The sequence below is a fragment of the Myripristis murdjan genome, chromosome 15 (genome assembly GCF_902150065.1).
Source record: "Myripristis murdjan chromosome 15, fMyrMur1.1, whole genome shotgun sequence".
In the NCBI taxonomy this organism is placed as follows: Eukaryota; Metazoa; Chordata; class Actinopteri; order Holocentriformes; family Holocentridae; genus Myripristis; species Myripristis murdjan.
This window is the reverse complement of record NC_043994.1, coordinates 5,704,224-5,722,187: the sequence shown is the minus strand read 5'-3', so window position 1 is coordinate 5,722,187 and position 17,964 is coordinate 5,704,224. Positions and strand designations below refer to the sequence as shown.

The 17,964-nt window shown below is 39.9% G+C and overlaps 1 protein-coding gene across 1 annotated transcript in view; it reads left to right on the top strand.

Moving 5' to 3' along the window:
* The window catches only part of atrnl1a (attractin-like 1a), a 311,529-nt gene that overhangs the window by 31,555 nt on the left and 262,010 nt on the right, over positions 1–17,964 (top strand). The window contains 7 exon segments of the mRNA XM_030071000.1: positions 6,528–6,611; positions 8,496–8,609; positions 9,564–9,603; positions 9,605–9,693; positions 11,813–12,021; positions 17,651–17,776; positions 17,779–17,824. Of these exon segments, the coding sequence (XP_029926860.1) occupies positions 6,528–6,611; positions 8,496–8,609; positions 9,564–9,603; positions 9,605–9,693; positions 11,813–12,021; positions 17,651–17,776; positions 17,779–17,824 (708 nt within the window).

The following is a 17,964-nucleotide window of genomic DNA, read 5'->3' as shown; positions in this document are numbered from 1 at the left end:
TGGCTGGTCATCACTTCAAGAGGCACGTTTAGGATAAGGGTTAAATTTAGTCATGTAGCCTAGTGGTCAAGATTCAGGTTCGGGGTTAGAGAATGAATATTGTCAATGGAAGATCCTCACATATGGTAAGACAAGTGTTTGTGCCCGTCTGTTCTTATATTACTGCCAGTGATGTCACTCTCAGCTGACCATACGCTGTCACTGCAAGCCTTTGTCTGCGTAGCTAGGTCTTTGTGTGTGTGTCTGTGTTTTTGTGTGTGTGTGTGTGTGTGTGTGTGTGTGTGTGTGTGTGTGTGTGTGTGTTTGTGTGTGTGTGTAGCTGCCGTTATTTTTGATCATGTGTTTGCCATTTTGTGTTCACACGTATTTGTGTGAGTATGTCACCATAGTGCAGTGGTTAGTGAATGTCTCATTCTTGTTGTTGTGGTGGAGCAGGGGGAGTACAAGACCGAGGAAGTCAGTGCAGCAAGATTGTTTTCATGCTCACCATTTGACACAATAAACTGTCAGTGCATCACTAACTAACAAGGAGTTAGAGTGGGAGGCACTGTACACATACAGGGTGAATCGCTGTCTAAAGGGACATTTTAGATTAACTTTTCAATTTCAATTGAGCTCCTTGTCATTACCAGAAGTTTCTGTGTTGCTGTTTTACATAGCTGCAAAATACACTTGTGAGCACTGATAGAATTTCATGTTGATATTGTTCACCTTGCCTGCACACTGTTGCATGTCCCCTGGAGAGTCATTCCTATGTCCCCAGGCTCCTGTGTTCCTCAAATTTATATGGCACATAATAGGAACATGACAAAGTGTTCTATGTTCCCGGGCTCCTATGTTCCCTAGTTCTATCAAGCTGCTGTTGCTACTTCCAAAAATGTAAAATACAGCACTAACACTGGAGTGCTCATAGGTGTTCACTGTACTATGAAACCACTTTGAAGTAGGCATAGTTGCATTCATTATTGTGTAGATAGTGTATGGCAATGGATATGGACGCAGATTATTCATTTAAAGTGATAAATGTTGGTTAAAGAACAATAACACGCGAAGGGTAGGCCTGTTTCTTTAAGATGTCTCTCTGGAGTGAGTGAGTGACATGAAGCAGTTTGAATTGAATTGAATTCAGTTGAATTTGGACAGATAAGAGACTGTGTTGGCTATTTTCTGTCGTCAGCCATATTGTTCCCTCACAGATATGGTATGTTGCTATTGCTAACATTGTAAGTATGTTTTTAAATACATATTAGTTTTCTCATGTTGAAGAAGCAAGCGATAGGTGAATGGTGGTGCTGCAAAGCTCCCCATGAGTGTGTTTGTGTGTGAGAGAGAGTGAGATAGAAGCAGAAAGTGAATGAAGGTGGGGGGCTGTGTCGGGGGTGGAGGACAGCAGGGGCGACAATTGAAGGCAGTGATGGAAAGACCGAAAAAAAAAATGAAACGAGATTTGTACCTGCACTAACCCAAGATATGGGATTCTCTCTCACTCTCTCTCTTACTCTCTTCTCTCTTCTTCTCGTGCCGTCTTTCTATCCATTTGTCTGTCTATCCTTCATGCATCTGTCTTCTATACAGCATCAATTATTCACCCGGAGCAGATGAATATTTCAAAGGGTGCTGGACTCTCTTCCTCCATATCTCACCACACCTCTCTCATCCCTCTGTGTTTTTTTATCCCCTGCTCTCCTCTCCCTCTTTCTACCTCCACCTCACTCATCTTTCTCTGCCTTCATTCCTCCACTCCTCTGCCACCTCTCTCTCTCTCTCTCTCTCTCCCTCTCTCTCTCTCTCTCTCTCTCTCTCTCTCTCTCTCTCTCTCTCTCTCTCTGTCTCCCTCTCTCTCATGTTTCTTATACCACTTTTCTTACCCGTGTGTGTGTGTGTGTGTGTGTGTGTGTGTGTGTGTGTGTCCTTCCACTCTTGTGGAATCTTAAAAGGATGTGGCTGTGGCCTCATGCTGAGAACTCCTAGACCAACTGCTTTCCCTGGTCATAATTTTCACCATGATAGCTTGCTCCTTCTCTCTGTTTTGTGAGTGTGTGTGTGTGTGTGTGTGTGTGTGTACACCGTGCACTCTATGTATATGAGTGGGTCTTTCTGCCCTCTTCTATGCCAGTCTTTTTGGGATTGATGGGAGCCACATTTGGAGTGACTGTTTGCTGGGGCTATAGGAGGGCGCTCCAGTCAGATCCTCATTAAGAATGAATGGGATGTACCTCTCCTATGTTTTTGAGCCAGGCCAAGCCTGTCTGCATATTCACTCACAGCCCTTTTCACTCGGGAAGGAAATCCTACAGGAGAGCAACATCAATTGCGATTGAGAGAGCAGTGTATCTCATTTTGAAACAAGAGCATCCATTTAAACATGCATGCACGCACAAATACGTATCTCATCTCATATAAGGACACAAACATGAACATGCAGTCCCCTTCGAAGACTGCATGAAACAGTAGAGTGAGGGAAAAGATGCTACATGCAGTATTTTAACATCAACATATTGTTCATTTTAAAGTCACAATAAAATAAAAAATAACTTTTTCAACTTGCTGGCTAATTTACCATAACAGAATATTCTGAATTTTCAGAATTTTCTTGCCCATGGTTTCATTTGTTTGTGGTATCATAAATAATAAATAATTTGCACAGATATCTTGATGCTTAAAATGCAACATGGAGAACATTTAGATTTATGGGTCAAAACTGCAAAGAGCGCAATAGACAAGACCAGACACAATGGCGGATTAAATGAATAGCATTCCTGTAATATCTGCAATGTTCATGCTAATTATCATCAATAAAGCAAGAAGCCTGAACTGCAAAGGTTTCTCTTCATCATCATCAACATCATCATTTGACCCAAGCATTACAGGAGCACAACATGAATATTTGTCTTCTAATCTGGGATTAGAGGCAGAGGATCAAACTCTGATCAGGAGAGATTGATAGGAGAGATAGAGGGACGGAGAGAGATTGAGGCAGGGATGAAGCGAGGGAAATGAGAAACCGCTCGAGAGAGGCCGCAACAGGGCCGCTGACTGAGAAGCTGCAGCAGAGAAGAGAAGGATGATCTCTCTGTTTCACTTTCTTTCTCTCTATATCAGCCTCTGTCATTCTCCTGTGTCTCTGTGTCCCGCTGTAGCTGTACACAGTGCACTGCTCTGCCGTGGCTTGTGTGTGTGTGTGTGTGTGTGTGTGTGTGTGTTATTGGCAGGATTATAGCATTTACTGTGGCCTGTATCCGGCTGCGCTGCAAGCTGTCTGCTCTCTCTCTCATCATGGGAAAACAGCATGTTTGGCCCTACACACTCCTAATCTCATGTACTGATCATAATGATGATGGTGGTGTGTGTGCATGTGATTGCAGCACTGAAAATAGTTCTCAGTAAATAAAAATAGGATAGGATAGGTATAGACCAGTAACAAAGCTTGCTGTTGTTATTCATTGATTTATGGACAAGGGGTGGGAGCAAATAAGTTAGACTTCTTCTCACTCCTTTTTGAATATGCATGTTTCTTTGCTTTATGTTTCTTTTTATTTTGTTCACTGTGTTCACTAAAAACCAAAAAAATAGCAATACCATGATGGAAAAATATTTCATTAAAAGTTAAAGTCCTGTATGTATGATTTTACTTAACCTTTTGAAACCTAGATTTTGACATCAGATTTCTTGCACTGAAATGCTTGTGAAAGCAGCAGCTGTGTTCAGATGGATTTAATGCTTTGAACCCTGAGCAAATTGGCTTATTTTCTTTCAAAAACTGAAAGATATGGAGGAGCAAGAAATGATCCAAAAATGACCTGGAGTTACGTAATACTTAAAAAAAAGAAAAAAGAAAAAAGAAAACAAAACAAAATGACATGAGGATTGAAAGAGAGGACGCAAGAAAATTGAAAATTATCAAAAAAAAAAAAAAAAAAAAAAAACCTAAGGCAAATTATCCAAAGAACTGTATGTGTAATTGCTGTAATTATGTATTTGAAATGATCTTACAAAAAATAAATAAAAATAAAAATAAAAATTCAGCAAATTTTCTGGCCATTTAATGTTAAAGACTTTTTTGTTGCTTAATATTGGATCATTTTCTTGTTTGTTTGTTTCTCTTTTTTTTTTTTTTTTTTTTTTTTTTTTTTGCTTTTTTGGGGGTAATTTTCAAGTCATTTTCTTGTAGCTTTTTATGAACTCCTTGCTAATTTTTGGGTCATTTTTTGTTAGAGTGCTCTTTGCCTTTTTGTTTTTTTAAGAAATCAAGCCAGTTTGCTCAAGTTTCTAAGGGTTAAGTGATAGAATATGATTATTAGCAGTAAAACACACTCGTGTCAAAACTAAAATGACTCATTCTTTGCAATGCTCCTTTTTGGAAAGTTAATGATTGATACACTTGGTATTTTAATGTTGTAGGTGCACTTGCTGGTGCTATGTGCTAGTGCTAATATTAACACTTCATTATACCATGGCTACCATGAATACTGCAATGTGATTGGCTGGAGGGTGTCTGTTAAAACATATATCAGGACACCTGTAACACAGTCCCTGTAAATAGTTTAATCCACTGTGCTTTATCAGTGCTCACTAATATATTCAGCCCATATAAATCAACAATACAAACAAAAACAACAATATAAACAACAATAAACTTACAGTTACACTGACTAGGTGAGTCACATTGAACTATGTTAGCTGCCACAACCTGCCTCATTTTTTTAAACAGCTCTGATTGCTTGATTTAATCAATTTCAGCAAATCCACAGTGTTTGCAATGCATGGCTCAAGATGAATAATTTTCACCTAATCAGCTGGCAGCATCTCTGTTCTCAGGCTGTTCCAGATATTAAGCTGAGCCTACAGAAATAGTATGGGCAGAATTTGAAAAATAATTAGAGCATATCACTCCCTAAATTAATTAACTCTTGGTATATTTGAAATTGTTGACACGTGTCCATGATAGAAGCATCAGTGCAATTCTTATCCTTTATTTCATCCATTAATTCGTAGAGTATGTACAACCTTACTCTAAAAAGTAGCCCGTAATAACAAATTTCAGATAAATGCAGTGGAGTAAAATGTAAATACTGAAGTTAAGAGTGCCGCTTGCTCAAAATTGTCCTTTTCCTCCTGTGTGTGTGTGTTTGTGTGTGGCTCACGTCATGGGTGAGACTCTGCCCAGGCGTGTTTGTATGTTCAGCATGTCCCTGGTGGTTTCTGGGTGTCCACTCTCTGGCTCGGATTAGTTTGTGTGTTTGAGATTACAGACTAACTGCTCTGTTTCCGACCCAGGGCATACATGCCAAATCTCTCCCTCTTTCTCTCTCTCTCTCTCTCTCTCTCTCTCTCTCTCTCTCCCCCTCTCTCTCTCAGGCCTGGCAGTGTGCCAGTTTGACCACAGAGCCTAAAGTGACAGTCCAGGCTCAGATAATGGACACACACACACACACACACACACACACACACACTCACACACACTGTCCCTCTCGAGACAGCCTGCGATGTCTTCAGGGGTTGTGACGTTGACATGGTGTGTGTGTGTGTATGTGTGTGTGTGGGACAGTGTGTCTAAGAGCGGGTGTTTGTGCGTATGGATGCTCATTTTCACCTTCTCCCTAGTAATGTAATCGGGTTATTCTGACTGACAGGTGTGACTGATGTTCACACACACGGACATACACAGACACCATCTCCGTTGTTGGGACTATTGCCGCATGAATATGTCAAGCGATTGCTATGGCAACAGAAGCTTTCAAGATTGAGAAATACTATGTGCTGTCTTATTGTCATATGGGGACATTGTTATTCTGCCGCCAGTGTTGCATCCACTCAAGGCTCCTCCTCTGACACTTGTTATCCATAGACATCTGAGAGCATGGATTTCTATAACTCCATAAATAAATGCTAATCATGTTTATATCTTAATAATAAAAGCCCTATACTGTAATATGTAATATGTATTGAAGACAGAGTTTACATAAGTAAATGTATCCATGAGAAAATGTTATCTCTAAAATATAGAGGATTTGCTTTGTATAAGTTCTGTCAAGCTGTCAACCGAGGATTTTTCCCCCCCTTCCTTTTACAGGTGCTATCAAACATTCATGGAAGACTAGTTTTCTGCTTTTTCAAGTGGCAGATATGTCATTTTAGTTTTATTTTTTATAATTTATTTATTTGTCTAAGCCTGTCTACAAATGAAATAACTGGAGGTAGTGAGAAAGGTACTGTTCCACACACCCTTGATGTTTGTGAGAATGCTTCCCTTCGTCACAAGACAAAGGCGAGCATCACAAGAGAAGAAGTTTGAGAGGCTTCAGCTCCAATTTGTGGTTGTGTATGTGGAGTGGGGACCAAGCCACAGCAGGTGTAACTGCTGCTTTTCAGCCTCCTCTGTTTAGCAGATCATTATTGCCATAGAGTGACTGTGGGGTTGCTCAAAACTATTCATTTGTAAATTTATGTTCTGTCCTCCTGTGTCTTGGTGAAAGCCGTGTCTGTACATTTAAACTCATGAAGTCTCTCTTTCTGTCTCCCTCCAGGTTAACAGATCTGTCGGGATTTCTTACAGATGGGCCAATAAACTATAAATACAAGACCAAATGCACCTGGCTGATAGAGGGATTGTGAGTATCTCTGTTTTCCTCTCCTCTTATCAGGATTAATCCTGAGCAGTTTGTTTTTCACTGCTGCAGACAAAGAAATAATTCCTTTTTTGTGTTTGCAAACTCAAGGATCAAGCCATTTTCTGCTCCGCCAGGGATCCCTTTCGCTTCTTAATGCCTCACACGTGCCACACACACCTAGCGTAGCGCGTGACGACTGTGCATTTTAATATCTCTGCGGTAAAATCACACATTTCCAGAGTAAATCTGGTAAACCGTGGTAAAACGTGCACCTTTCCCTGTTAATGTGCGTGGAAAATGCCAGTCCCAGTAACACGCGGCACTCTCAGCCCTGCTGATCCCATGGTGATGTCACTCTGTGTGCTCTGTCCAAGCCTGCAGCTCTGCACCTGGGGTCTTTTGATGAATTTAACGAGATTAGGATATCAAGCGAGAAGTATGTGTTGTTGTAGAGCTTCATTAGCAGGTTTTTGGCAAGCATGTTTTGCTACAAGTCCATTATCAGAGTAAAATCCAACATCAGATGTTGATTTCTGGGTTTATGTTAAATACGCTGACTATAATCACATCTTAGCCGCCTACTAATAGTCAACAGAAACATGAATTTTCTCATGTTGTAGTATTACATGACTGAGTCTTATGATTTATAAGGGAAGTGTACACTGTCCCATTTTTATTGATACATTTTTATTTTATTTCTATGTATTTTTTATTTTTTAATACACATTTTATTTACTTTATTTATGTATTTATATATTATTTACATATTTACATATTTATTTATTCACTTGTTGTTTGTTTCCTTACTTACTGATTATTTGCTTTTTATTACTTATATACTTATTGACACTTGTATACATTTGCCATTTTCTGTAACATTTATACGTCTCCCGGTGTATCTACAGCACTAATGTCTGCAACATAGAGTTCCTGCACATTTGTCATTCAATATTGCAGCCAGATTTGAAAAATCACATTTTATACCAGTGTAAACACATCCATTCGCTCGCTCTCTTCCCCTCTGCTCACTCCCTCTCACTCCCTCTGCTCTCCTCTTGCTTCCTCCCTCTTAGTAAGGGGAGCTATTTATGTCAGGGTACGTCTGTTCAAGGGCGAGCAAAGTCTCCTACCGACTTTTGTGTTTAATTTGGAATGTAGTCGTTTCACAACTTTTCAACGTTGTATCCCCCTAAAAAGGCAGCAAATATTAATGTTGCAACAGATGTTCTATTTCTCAAAAGAGAGCACTCTGTTCCATTTTAACTAAGTAGGAAATATTAGGTTGTTTTTTTTTTTTTTAAACTGGTTAAGGCAACAGCTATTTCAGCAGAATGTGAATATATTATATGTAATGTATGCATAGAATTTATAAAGCACACATAATATGGTTTCTCGTGGCATAATGCATACCATCAGTGTGTGCATTGCATTGCACCATGGGAGGCCACGCTTCACAACGATTTATCAAAAGAGAGGGCACTTCAATCTATTTTAACAAAGTGGGAAATATCAGTGGGCTTTTGTAACCAGTTAATATGACAGCTATTTCATCAGGATGATTAAATAAATGTGAACATATTACCGGTATATGCAGTGCATGCATATAATTTATTCAGCATACACAATATGGTCTCATGTGGCACAATGCATATAATCAATATATGCATTATGCCTCCCAACAATTTTAGCACAGCTAAGAGGTGTTGTGAATCCTTGCTGTGTCAGTTTGTGAAAAGCACAAACTGACACAGCAAGGATTCACAAATAGCAGACACATAACAAAAATAATATTCATATGTAATGTATAAATATTAAGTTATCATGCAGAATCTCTTTGGTCTACTCCTAACGTGTGCTGTTTCGGTGTCTCTTACTGTCTCTCAGCCCTAATGCGGTGCTCAGACTGCGCTTCAATCACTTTGCCACCGAGTGCAGCTGGGACCACATGTACGTCTATGATGGAGACTCCATTTACGCCCCCTTGATAGCTGTCTTCAGGTGAGTGGCCACTAATCTGAAAGGAGAGCTGATAGAGAGCGGGGAAAATGGTAATTACTCAGGTAGCCTTTTGCACGGCATGAAAAGCATCAACAAATGCCACTTTTCCAGGTTAATTACTTTTTATATAAGCAAACTAATGGGTCTCCGCAGTGCAACAATGCTCCAATAATAGGAAGCAAATAGTGCTCACATTATGGCCCTGACGGGCTTTTCTCTGCATTTTCCTTTTCTGGTGAAGAACATTACCATGAGCATGCAGTTAGCACATTGTAGTCTGGAATAAATTCTTCAAAAAAATTATAATCGTGGCACAGCAATGTACTAACCTCCCATTATCTGCAACTGTACACTCCATTGGTGACACACTTGAGTTGCTCCTGGGTGATGGAGGGGTTCATTTGGCCTGTTCCAGCTAGGGGAATTATTTGGCATTTGGTTATACAAAGTCTATGCTTTTGTAACATTACGGCCTACAATAAATAACCTTACATTGTTCATTATGGCGGTTACACACTATACATGGAAACAGCTGCAGTGGATAAAAAGCAACAAATCAGTTGCAATAAGAAAGAAGCTTTGACTCAGATTCATTATGGGCTACAGTGCATTTGCAATACATTGCATTTATTGTAAGAGACAGGCTAATCCAATAAGCCCTCCTCCTTAAAAATATTCATCAGACAAATAAGAAAAAAATGCAATATGACCGTGTATCTCGATGTTATTTTACTTTACGGCCAATCACTGTCGTATTTTTAATGGAGTCTGCCATTCCTATAATGGAATCCTTTTTATCTTACAGCTCTCCAATGGTGCTCTCAGGCCAAAGTACCAGTCCATAAAATAAAATACTGCACCATTTAAAGAAATGTGCCTTTAGAAATGTATTTTTGGTTTGTGTCTCTTTCTCTCTCTCTGCCCCTCCTGTCTTTCTTTCTAACTTCTTCTCAGTGGTCTAGTGGTACCAGAGACCAGGGGGAATGAGACGGTCCCCAGAGGTGGTGACGACATCAGGCTACGCTCTCCTCCACTTCTTCAGCGACGCCGCCTACAACCTGACTGGTTTCAGCATCGCGTACTCGTATGTCTACATGTCTCTTTCTTCCTCCCCGTCTGTCTCTATGTATCTCTCAGACAAATGAATACACACTCGTGCTAGGGATGTAATGGAACATAGTTGATCCGTGATCCGTACAGATTACCCCTTCATGGTTCAGTACACATGCTGGATTATTTCACAAAATTTAACCACCGCAGTGAGATCAAGTGTTCTTATGGCTGTTTTAAGTATTAATTTCCTAAATCTCTTGTGACTGCAGAGTTGCAGTGAAAAGACAAACAGGGGTGGTGAAGAAAGCATGCTGTTTCTCGCATTGCAAAGGCGGGACTACCCATTGATCCGAAGGCCCATTATTCCGAAACCCCACTCGTCCAAAAAATGTCCAGTCCGTAAATTTGTTAAGTTTTGGTAGGGGTTTCTTCAGGTTAAGGTTAGGGTGAAAAGTGGTGGATGAATTTCTCAGCAGGGATGCAAAACTCATCGAAACGCTGGCAGTAACTGAAATCCAACTAACTCAGAATGGCTTTTGGTCCAGTGGGATATTTTGTATTGTATTGGGGATTCAGAATAACAGGCCATTGGACGAATGGCATAGCACCACAGAAACACCATTTGGTATTGGAAATGGGAGAAGAAAAGCTTCTTGCATCGGAAAGTAGAGTTGTCCCCTGCAACTTGACTAATGCGATTTGTGTCAAAAATCTTGCACCAACTTTTTAGTCAAACTGATCAGTCAGTCTGCCACACACAGAGGTAATGAACACAGGCATGAAGAGTTCTTGTCTAACCTGATCAAATGAGGTGCTTTGGTTACTATGGCAACATCACATGATGAGGAAGCACAAATAACGCGAGGGACAAAGAGAAGGAGTTTGTTTCTTTTTTCTGTGAGTGTCTATGATGTCTGAGGAACAAACACTTATACCAAGAATTATGCCAAAGACATTTGTTGTCATTATTTGTCATTGAATTTATTTGTTACATACCAAATGAACACATTTTTAAGTAGCTTATATGTAGTTTTTATTGTCCCAACAAAAAACTAAACAATATATGGCATACCTGGCTGAGACATGTAGTCATTCTGCCATAAACCTAGAATTAAATGGACTGAAAAACAAGCAAAGCCTAGAGATGTAATAGATTTTTTTTTTTTTTTAATTTTTTACATTTTAATTTAGTGATCTGAAAAATCATCTGAATGCTCTGTGACTCAAAGCCATGATATGATCCAGAGCACGACTTTTGTGATCTGTTGCACCCCTAACATGTATAAATATGCTCCAAACTTGCACGTACCTTTCACAAAAATGCATACCAATACACTGCAATACTGCCTACATCCTTTCACTCCCTGTCTCTTTCACAAACCTCCAGGAAGTAACAATGACTGCAGGAATACATGCTGGTTGCAGTTAATCAGTTTATTCCCTGATGGAAGATTGAATGATATGTGTGGTAGGTTGGGGAAATGGTCTGAGTGAGGATGGTTAGTGTACAGTCACACAGCCTCAAGGCTCTGAGCACAAACACTCACAGTGGGGAGATAAAGGCTTCGGTTGTCATGACGACCCTCTTGTCACAGCAGCAAACCTCCTTTTTCTGTTAATGAAAAGATGTTCTAACACTGGTCCTTGACTCCTGCTTCCCATCTCTCAGTCCTTATGTTCCTACATCTCTCCGATAGAAATCATTCTTTGCACATCGTCTTCTAATGCCTGAATTCACAGCGTATCAGTCTTTTCTGCTTTTTGTTTTCATTTTTATATTGAATGTTGCCCTTTTTTACCGCGTTTTTACCCTCTACTAGTTCATTAAATCTGAAGCTCTCTCAGTTTCAGCCTTTTTATCTCTCCCATTGTGTGTCTCTGGCTGTCTAGCTAAATCTCTTTTTATGCTTTCTTTTTCAAAACTCTTTTTGGCTCCATCTCTCTGGGGGATCTTGCTACCTGGTGTTGAAACTCACGTAATGCCCTTGCAGGGAGATCAGCATGTGCTCAATGATGATTTCACCTCTCTCATCTCTCCTCTCCCTCAATTTGCCCCTTTCTGTTCTGCCTACCCATCACTCGAATACTTTCTAATAAAGCAGAAATAACTTTCAAAAACTTCCATGCATTTCTAACTCTCTGTCCTCCAGGATAAACTCTTGTCCTAACAACTGTTCGGGCCACGGCCGATGCAGCACGGCGAACTCGGTGTCGGGCCGTGTGTACTGCGAGTGCGAGGAGTACTGGAAAGGAGAGGCCTGTGACATCCCTTACTGCAGAGACAACTGTGGCAGCCCGGATCACGGCTACTGTGACCTGACCGGGGAAAAGCTCTGCGTCTGCAATGACAGCTGGCAAGGTAAGGCAGCTGGGCAAATGGGATGGGGAAGCAAACGGAATTTAATCAGGGAGATTAAGCACAGAGATATGGATGAAACCAGCAGGTACTTACTGAATGAACTGAGAGGGCTTTGGCCCGTTCAGGTGTGGTCAGTGTTGTTGGGGTGCAGCCAGGACCGCAGGATGTGGCTGTTGGGTCTGGAGCTGGGCTTTGTAGAAGGTTTACATCTGAATCATAATGAGCCTGTGTTGCATGATGTGATTTGTGATTGACCACAGATCCATCAGAATCACTTCTTTCTTTTGTTTCTTACTTCTTCCCCCTCACTTACATATCGCATGCTGTCACTTTCTTTCCAGTATTTACCCACCAATCTTGTTCCCTATCTTTGAAGCAGTTTTGCCTTCGTCATCATCATTTCATTTCAATAACAAACTTCACTGACATTTGCATTTCACCACCAATGGTTCCCTCTTCCAAATGACTCTCACTTCCACAGAGCCACTAGGCATTCACATGTAGTCGGGGAAGCATCAGGTCACATAAACGCCCACCTTTGAAGGTTGTTTGAGTGATGGGATCACAATTAATCTCCAAGATGCCTTGAACCCTCTTCACACCTGTGCTAAGTACCGCCCACTTTTGATCAGACGGCTTGAGACAGGGTGTCTGTCTCATGCTAGTGGCATTGTCTCACAACAAAGGCCTCTATACTATTGTCACAAACACGATCTTTGCTTCTTCAATCTTAAGTTTTGTCTTTTGCTCTACTGAGGAGGATAAAAATGGTGGAAGGGCTTTTTTTCACAGGCCATTAACTCATTCCGCCATCTGCCACTGAAATGGTTTAGCTCTTTTCCCTCTATAAGACCAGCGGGCTCTCTTGTTTTGTGGAATGAAGTGATCTCTAATCGACCTTTACAAACTCTCAAACTCTGTCAAATATATAAGGGCATATAAGAACACCAATGGTATTTTGCATCACATTAGTGTGAGATATCATGGTCCAGGTAGTGTAGAAAGGTGTTGAAACACTGTGGCTATTACCGGTATGTCTGGCTTTCTGGTTTGGTGAGGTTGGATCATAGATAGTGCAGTGCTGCCCTCTCCTGGATAGATGCTGTCATTGCAAGTAGACCACACTAAATGACAGCGGCAAAGTCACTACTACTCTTAATGTTAATGTTGATATTTTAGCTTCTGTGGTCTGTAGACTTATTTGAAAATGATTATGGTGAGAGAAATTATGTGTTTTTAAGAGGTTGTTTCTGATGGAGTAACCCTTCCTCCCCTTTCACACCGACTCAGACCAATGAATTTGTAGCATAAAAGCAAAAATCAGCGGAATGGAACATTATCAGGGTTATTTATTTAGAAAACAGCCACACATAGATAATGCAATCACCTGCAGTTTGGAAACACAGAGTAGTGAATATAACAATCTGTAATTATGAAATATTGAGTGAAGAACATAAAGCAATACAGTATTTTTTTTTTCCATAGAATGGGCTTATATGACAGGTGGGAATCAATCAGTCATTTATTTAGGATTTATTCACACAGTTGGAACAGAGCATAGACAATACACAATAAATGTACACAAATTTATCCCGGGGACATTACTGTAAAAACAAATCATGCAAAGTTGTGTGTGCCACCCTGAGGGTTATTATATCATTAAACTTCTGTTATCTGAAATACAGAGGGGACAGGGACAACATGTAGTTCCAGTTTGTTCAATGTTCCAAAGACAAGAAGGCCAAAGCACTTTTTAGGTGCGAAAGTTATAAAGCAATTATTTCAGATACATGTTCTGGCAAAGCTAACTTGTTAGGGGTATCACATTGAACATGAGAATCCAGATTATTAAGATACATTTGTCCTTTTATATACAGTGAAACTGGGTGCAGTTGAGGTGCATTTTTTTTTTCTACATTGAGGCTAGTGCAACTCAAAAAAGGTAAAGGATTTTCAGCATGGTGACATCTAGTGGACAGGTCCGCACATTGTATCCCATGGAACTAAAGGAAAACAGGTATGACTGTGAGATTAAAGGATGGCCATTTAGGGAAGATGCTGTGGTGTCTAACCGTCTGTTTTTTTTTTTTTTTTTTTTTTTTTTGAGCGTGTATGAAACTGAATCATGCGTACACACAAAACTGTAAAATGGGCTGTACTTTGCCAATTAAATAATTGCACTTCATTTGTACATTGTCACTTGGCATGTGCTTGTTCATGTTTAAATTACTCTCATCAGTAGAGACACATGAATTTGGTTTGAGGAGGGTTCTATTTGCAGCTCTATGAGTTGATTTATATGTATAAGTTGAATTTAAAATCACAAAACACATCAAGAACAGTGTGCCTAAAACGAAAACTTCTGTCTGTGCGGGTGCGCTCACACCACAGTACAACTGCACAGGACAGCGTGGTCTATAACGTTTCTACATAAATATTTATCCTCAGTAGTTCTGATATCTCACTTTAGCTCAGTGTCCACCTTTCCCTCATCCTTTCTCTATCTGTCTGTTTTGCTCCTCCATCTTTGTTTCTCCTCACTTTCACACCAAAGCATCCCACAGTAATAAAACTGTTGTTGCAGAGGTGGAGGCTGCAGTCTGCCTGTCCACTCCCTGACAGAGGACAGAATGATGTGTGTGTCTGCGCTGGGTGGAGTAATGAGAGGGGTGGGGACAGTTAGCGTACAGTCACACCGCCTCAAGGCACAAACTGTGGGGTAATAAAGGTGCTGGTTGCTATAGCAACACTCCTGTCACAGCAGAAAACCTGTTTTTGTGTGTGTGTGTGTGTTAATGAAAAGACCATGTTCTGCCATTTATCCTTCACTTCTCTGCTTCCATTCCTCCATTACCTCCAGACTACATTCCTCACACCATTCATCCAAATGGAAACGGCAAAGCAGTTTGCATGATTGAATCAATGCATTTTTTAGTTTATCTTCCCTTTATTTATGCTTAACCTCATTTAGTAGCTCAGGAAACAGTGCTGAGCTCTTTGTCTTGATAGCGGGTATACAGTGTTAATCAGAGCTACCAACCCCATTTAAAACCCTTAATGATGTTGACCTCACTGCCATACACAGAGAGGAAGGTCACTGGATAACATCGATGAGGGATGATGCTCATTATATGGAAGTGCTGCAGTGAAAAAAAACAAACAAACAAAAAAAACATCTAAACAAGTCATTTCGTCTGATATTCAGTCTTAAAATCTAGTTTTTCTTAAAACAAATGAAACAAATCTTGTTTTTCTTAAAATGAAAAACTATGATGTGGAAATTGTTCCCAACATAGTGTCACTGTCTTGTTCTTAGTAGACCCATCTGCTTTATTCTGCCTTGTTTCAACATAATTCCTAATAATTCCATCAGTGAAACTGCATTAGAGACAACTGGGATTATCTCATCCCACTGGATTTTTTTTTTACTTGTTTTTTTTTTTTTCAACACAATTTTAACACTTTGTATGATGCTAAATTACTTATTATTATTATTATTATTATTATTGCAGTGTGTTGCTTAAAAACCTTTTTTAACTGCATATTTGTGGAATCAATTTCCGTATGATAAGTCCATTCCAAGACTCCGAGATCATAGGTGTCAATTAGGAATGGCAAAGTATGACAGCTACCACACCTTGGAATCAGGTTTCCAAACACAGTATCCACTCAATATGAGCTCATTCAGGCTTATTTATCAACTGGAAGAAACTAGACCTCTGATTGGTCCTTAATATGCCCATCAGTAAATATGAGTATCCATAAGTAAAGTTGTTTGTTCCTCCATGATTCCTGGCAGTTTGTTATGGCTGAACCACCCCCCACTCCCCAGCTGCTTTAGAGAAGTGCCCAGCAGCATTTACAAATGATGTCCATGATTGTAGGTGTTTTTTCAGTAACAAATGACTTCAAACATCTTATTGAAGGCTGAAATCAGCATGCGTGGTCGGGCCTTTGTACTTTATACTACAAAAAATTTGCGTATTTTGTGCCAAATTTGCCTTTGGTTTGCTGTGTTTTGAACAGCCCTTGGTTACCTACGAGAAATTAGCATGTAATTCACTGCATTCCTTTATTTTGTGTGGTTTAAACAAATGCCTAATGGAAATTAGACTTCCACTCTTTGGCCATGCAGCTGAGATATGAACCACAAGAGATAAGTTGAAAGCTGTTTTCCCTGCTCTTTCTTAGTTGCTCATTACCTGCAAAAATTAGGTGTTGTGAATGTGAGAGGGGGCTATATGTCTGTTAAACCAGTTTTCACCAGCATAGTAGGTCCTTCTGGCTACTCAAAGCCTGAATTATGCTGTAAATACCTTTAAACCTCATTTAACAGCCGGGGTGTTTATTTGCTTCAATCACTGAACACAGCCAGCCTACATTTAGACAGGTGTCTATAAGAGATCCGCATTTAATTCATTTTGTGCAAAACTGTTGCTCAGCAAAGATGGGAAACACTATCAAATGGTTTATTTAAATCAGTAAGTATGAGTATTACCTGTATAAAAACAAGGCTACCCAATAACATGCCAGTTGATTGATTGCAAATGACGATAAAATTTAAAACAAAACTGCATCTGTGGAAACCGCAAAAACAGTTAATTTAGACCTAGCTTCTAACTGAGACCAGCCTTTATTTGTCTATACATGTAGTTATACTCAGCCAGGAAAAGGGACTTAAAGTTCATATGTTTTCAAATCCCATTGCTGAGTATTTCTGTGATGCCATGTTACACTGCAGTATCTTTTGCTGAAACAACACCCCTGTCTGAGAGTGATGAAACCCATTCATAACAGACTGTTCGGTTCCAGTCATTCATTTCCATGGGGTCTTCAGCAAAATGAGGAACAGTTTAATTTTCACTACACTTTAATCTAATAGAACCTGTTGCAATAGAAGACAATGTGTGAGGTGAAAATATAACAGTTTAACACTTTAATCTCACCACTCTGAAACTGTTTGAAAGTGTTAAAGTTTAATATTCAGGCCTTAACTTTTGGATTCCTCAAACAAATCAGAGTATCTTTTCATACCAGGGTTGCTTGGTAAAAATCACGAGCAGTGTGTTGTCAGTACCACTAGGTGGTGCTGTGGTATTTTGTTTCATCATCAGTCACAATATGTTTCACTCCAGACTTCTTCTAGTGCTTTATTTATCAAAACAAAACACATTTGTGATGTTGTGCGTATGTGTTAGATCTGTCAGTTCTTTTACACTTAAAGGGATTTATATCCTCTCTTTCTCTGACTCCCTTCTCCCTTCCTCATCTTACTCTCTTTCATCTCACATGTTTGTAACATTTTTCTCCATTAATTGCTTGTCCCTCCATGAATAATTAACATGGAAGTGTTGCTTTTTTCTGTTGTGGTAAATAACAAATTTAGATAAGGAAGTAGTAAATATGCTTTATTACTTTTGCTTTGAAATTATTTTTTTTTCACACATTTTAAAAAAAGAGTACTGTTCCTGTTTTCATGTCTCTTGATGGTGTTGGTTTTCTTTTCTCTTATTACCTGGCTTTTTCATTAGCCTGAAGTGTACTCAACCAGGTTGGAGTAAATGTGCTATAAACAAAAACTGCATTGACTTGGTTTGATAATAAATGCCACTCTGCTCCCTTGGCCAAGGTCCGGACTGCTCTCTCTCTGTTCCCTCAACGGAGGCTTTCTGGATGCTGCCCAGCATCAAGCCGTCAGCCCAGTCTCTGGGTCGGGCGTCCCATCGAGCCCTGGTGCACTCGGGCCTGATGTGGGTGGTGGAGGCTACTCCTTCAACTACTCTAACTACCACATGGTCCTCAAGTAAGTCCTAGACAACCGTCTATTTTCTGTGGCTCTTGAAACATCTGCAGGTTAGGGTCCAGGTTTGGGAAGTTTTTCATATTGATGACCTGCTATTTGAAAAGAAGAAGACTCACACCCACCTTACCTGTTTTTAATGT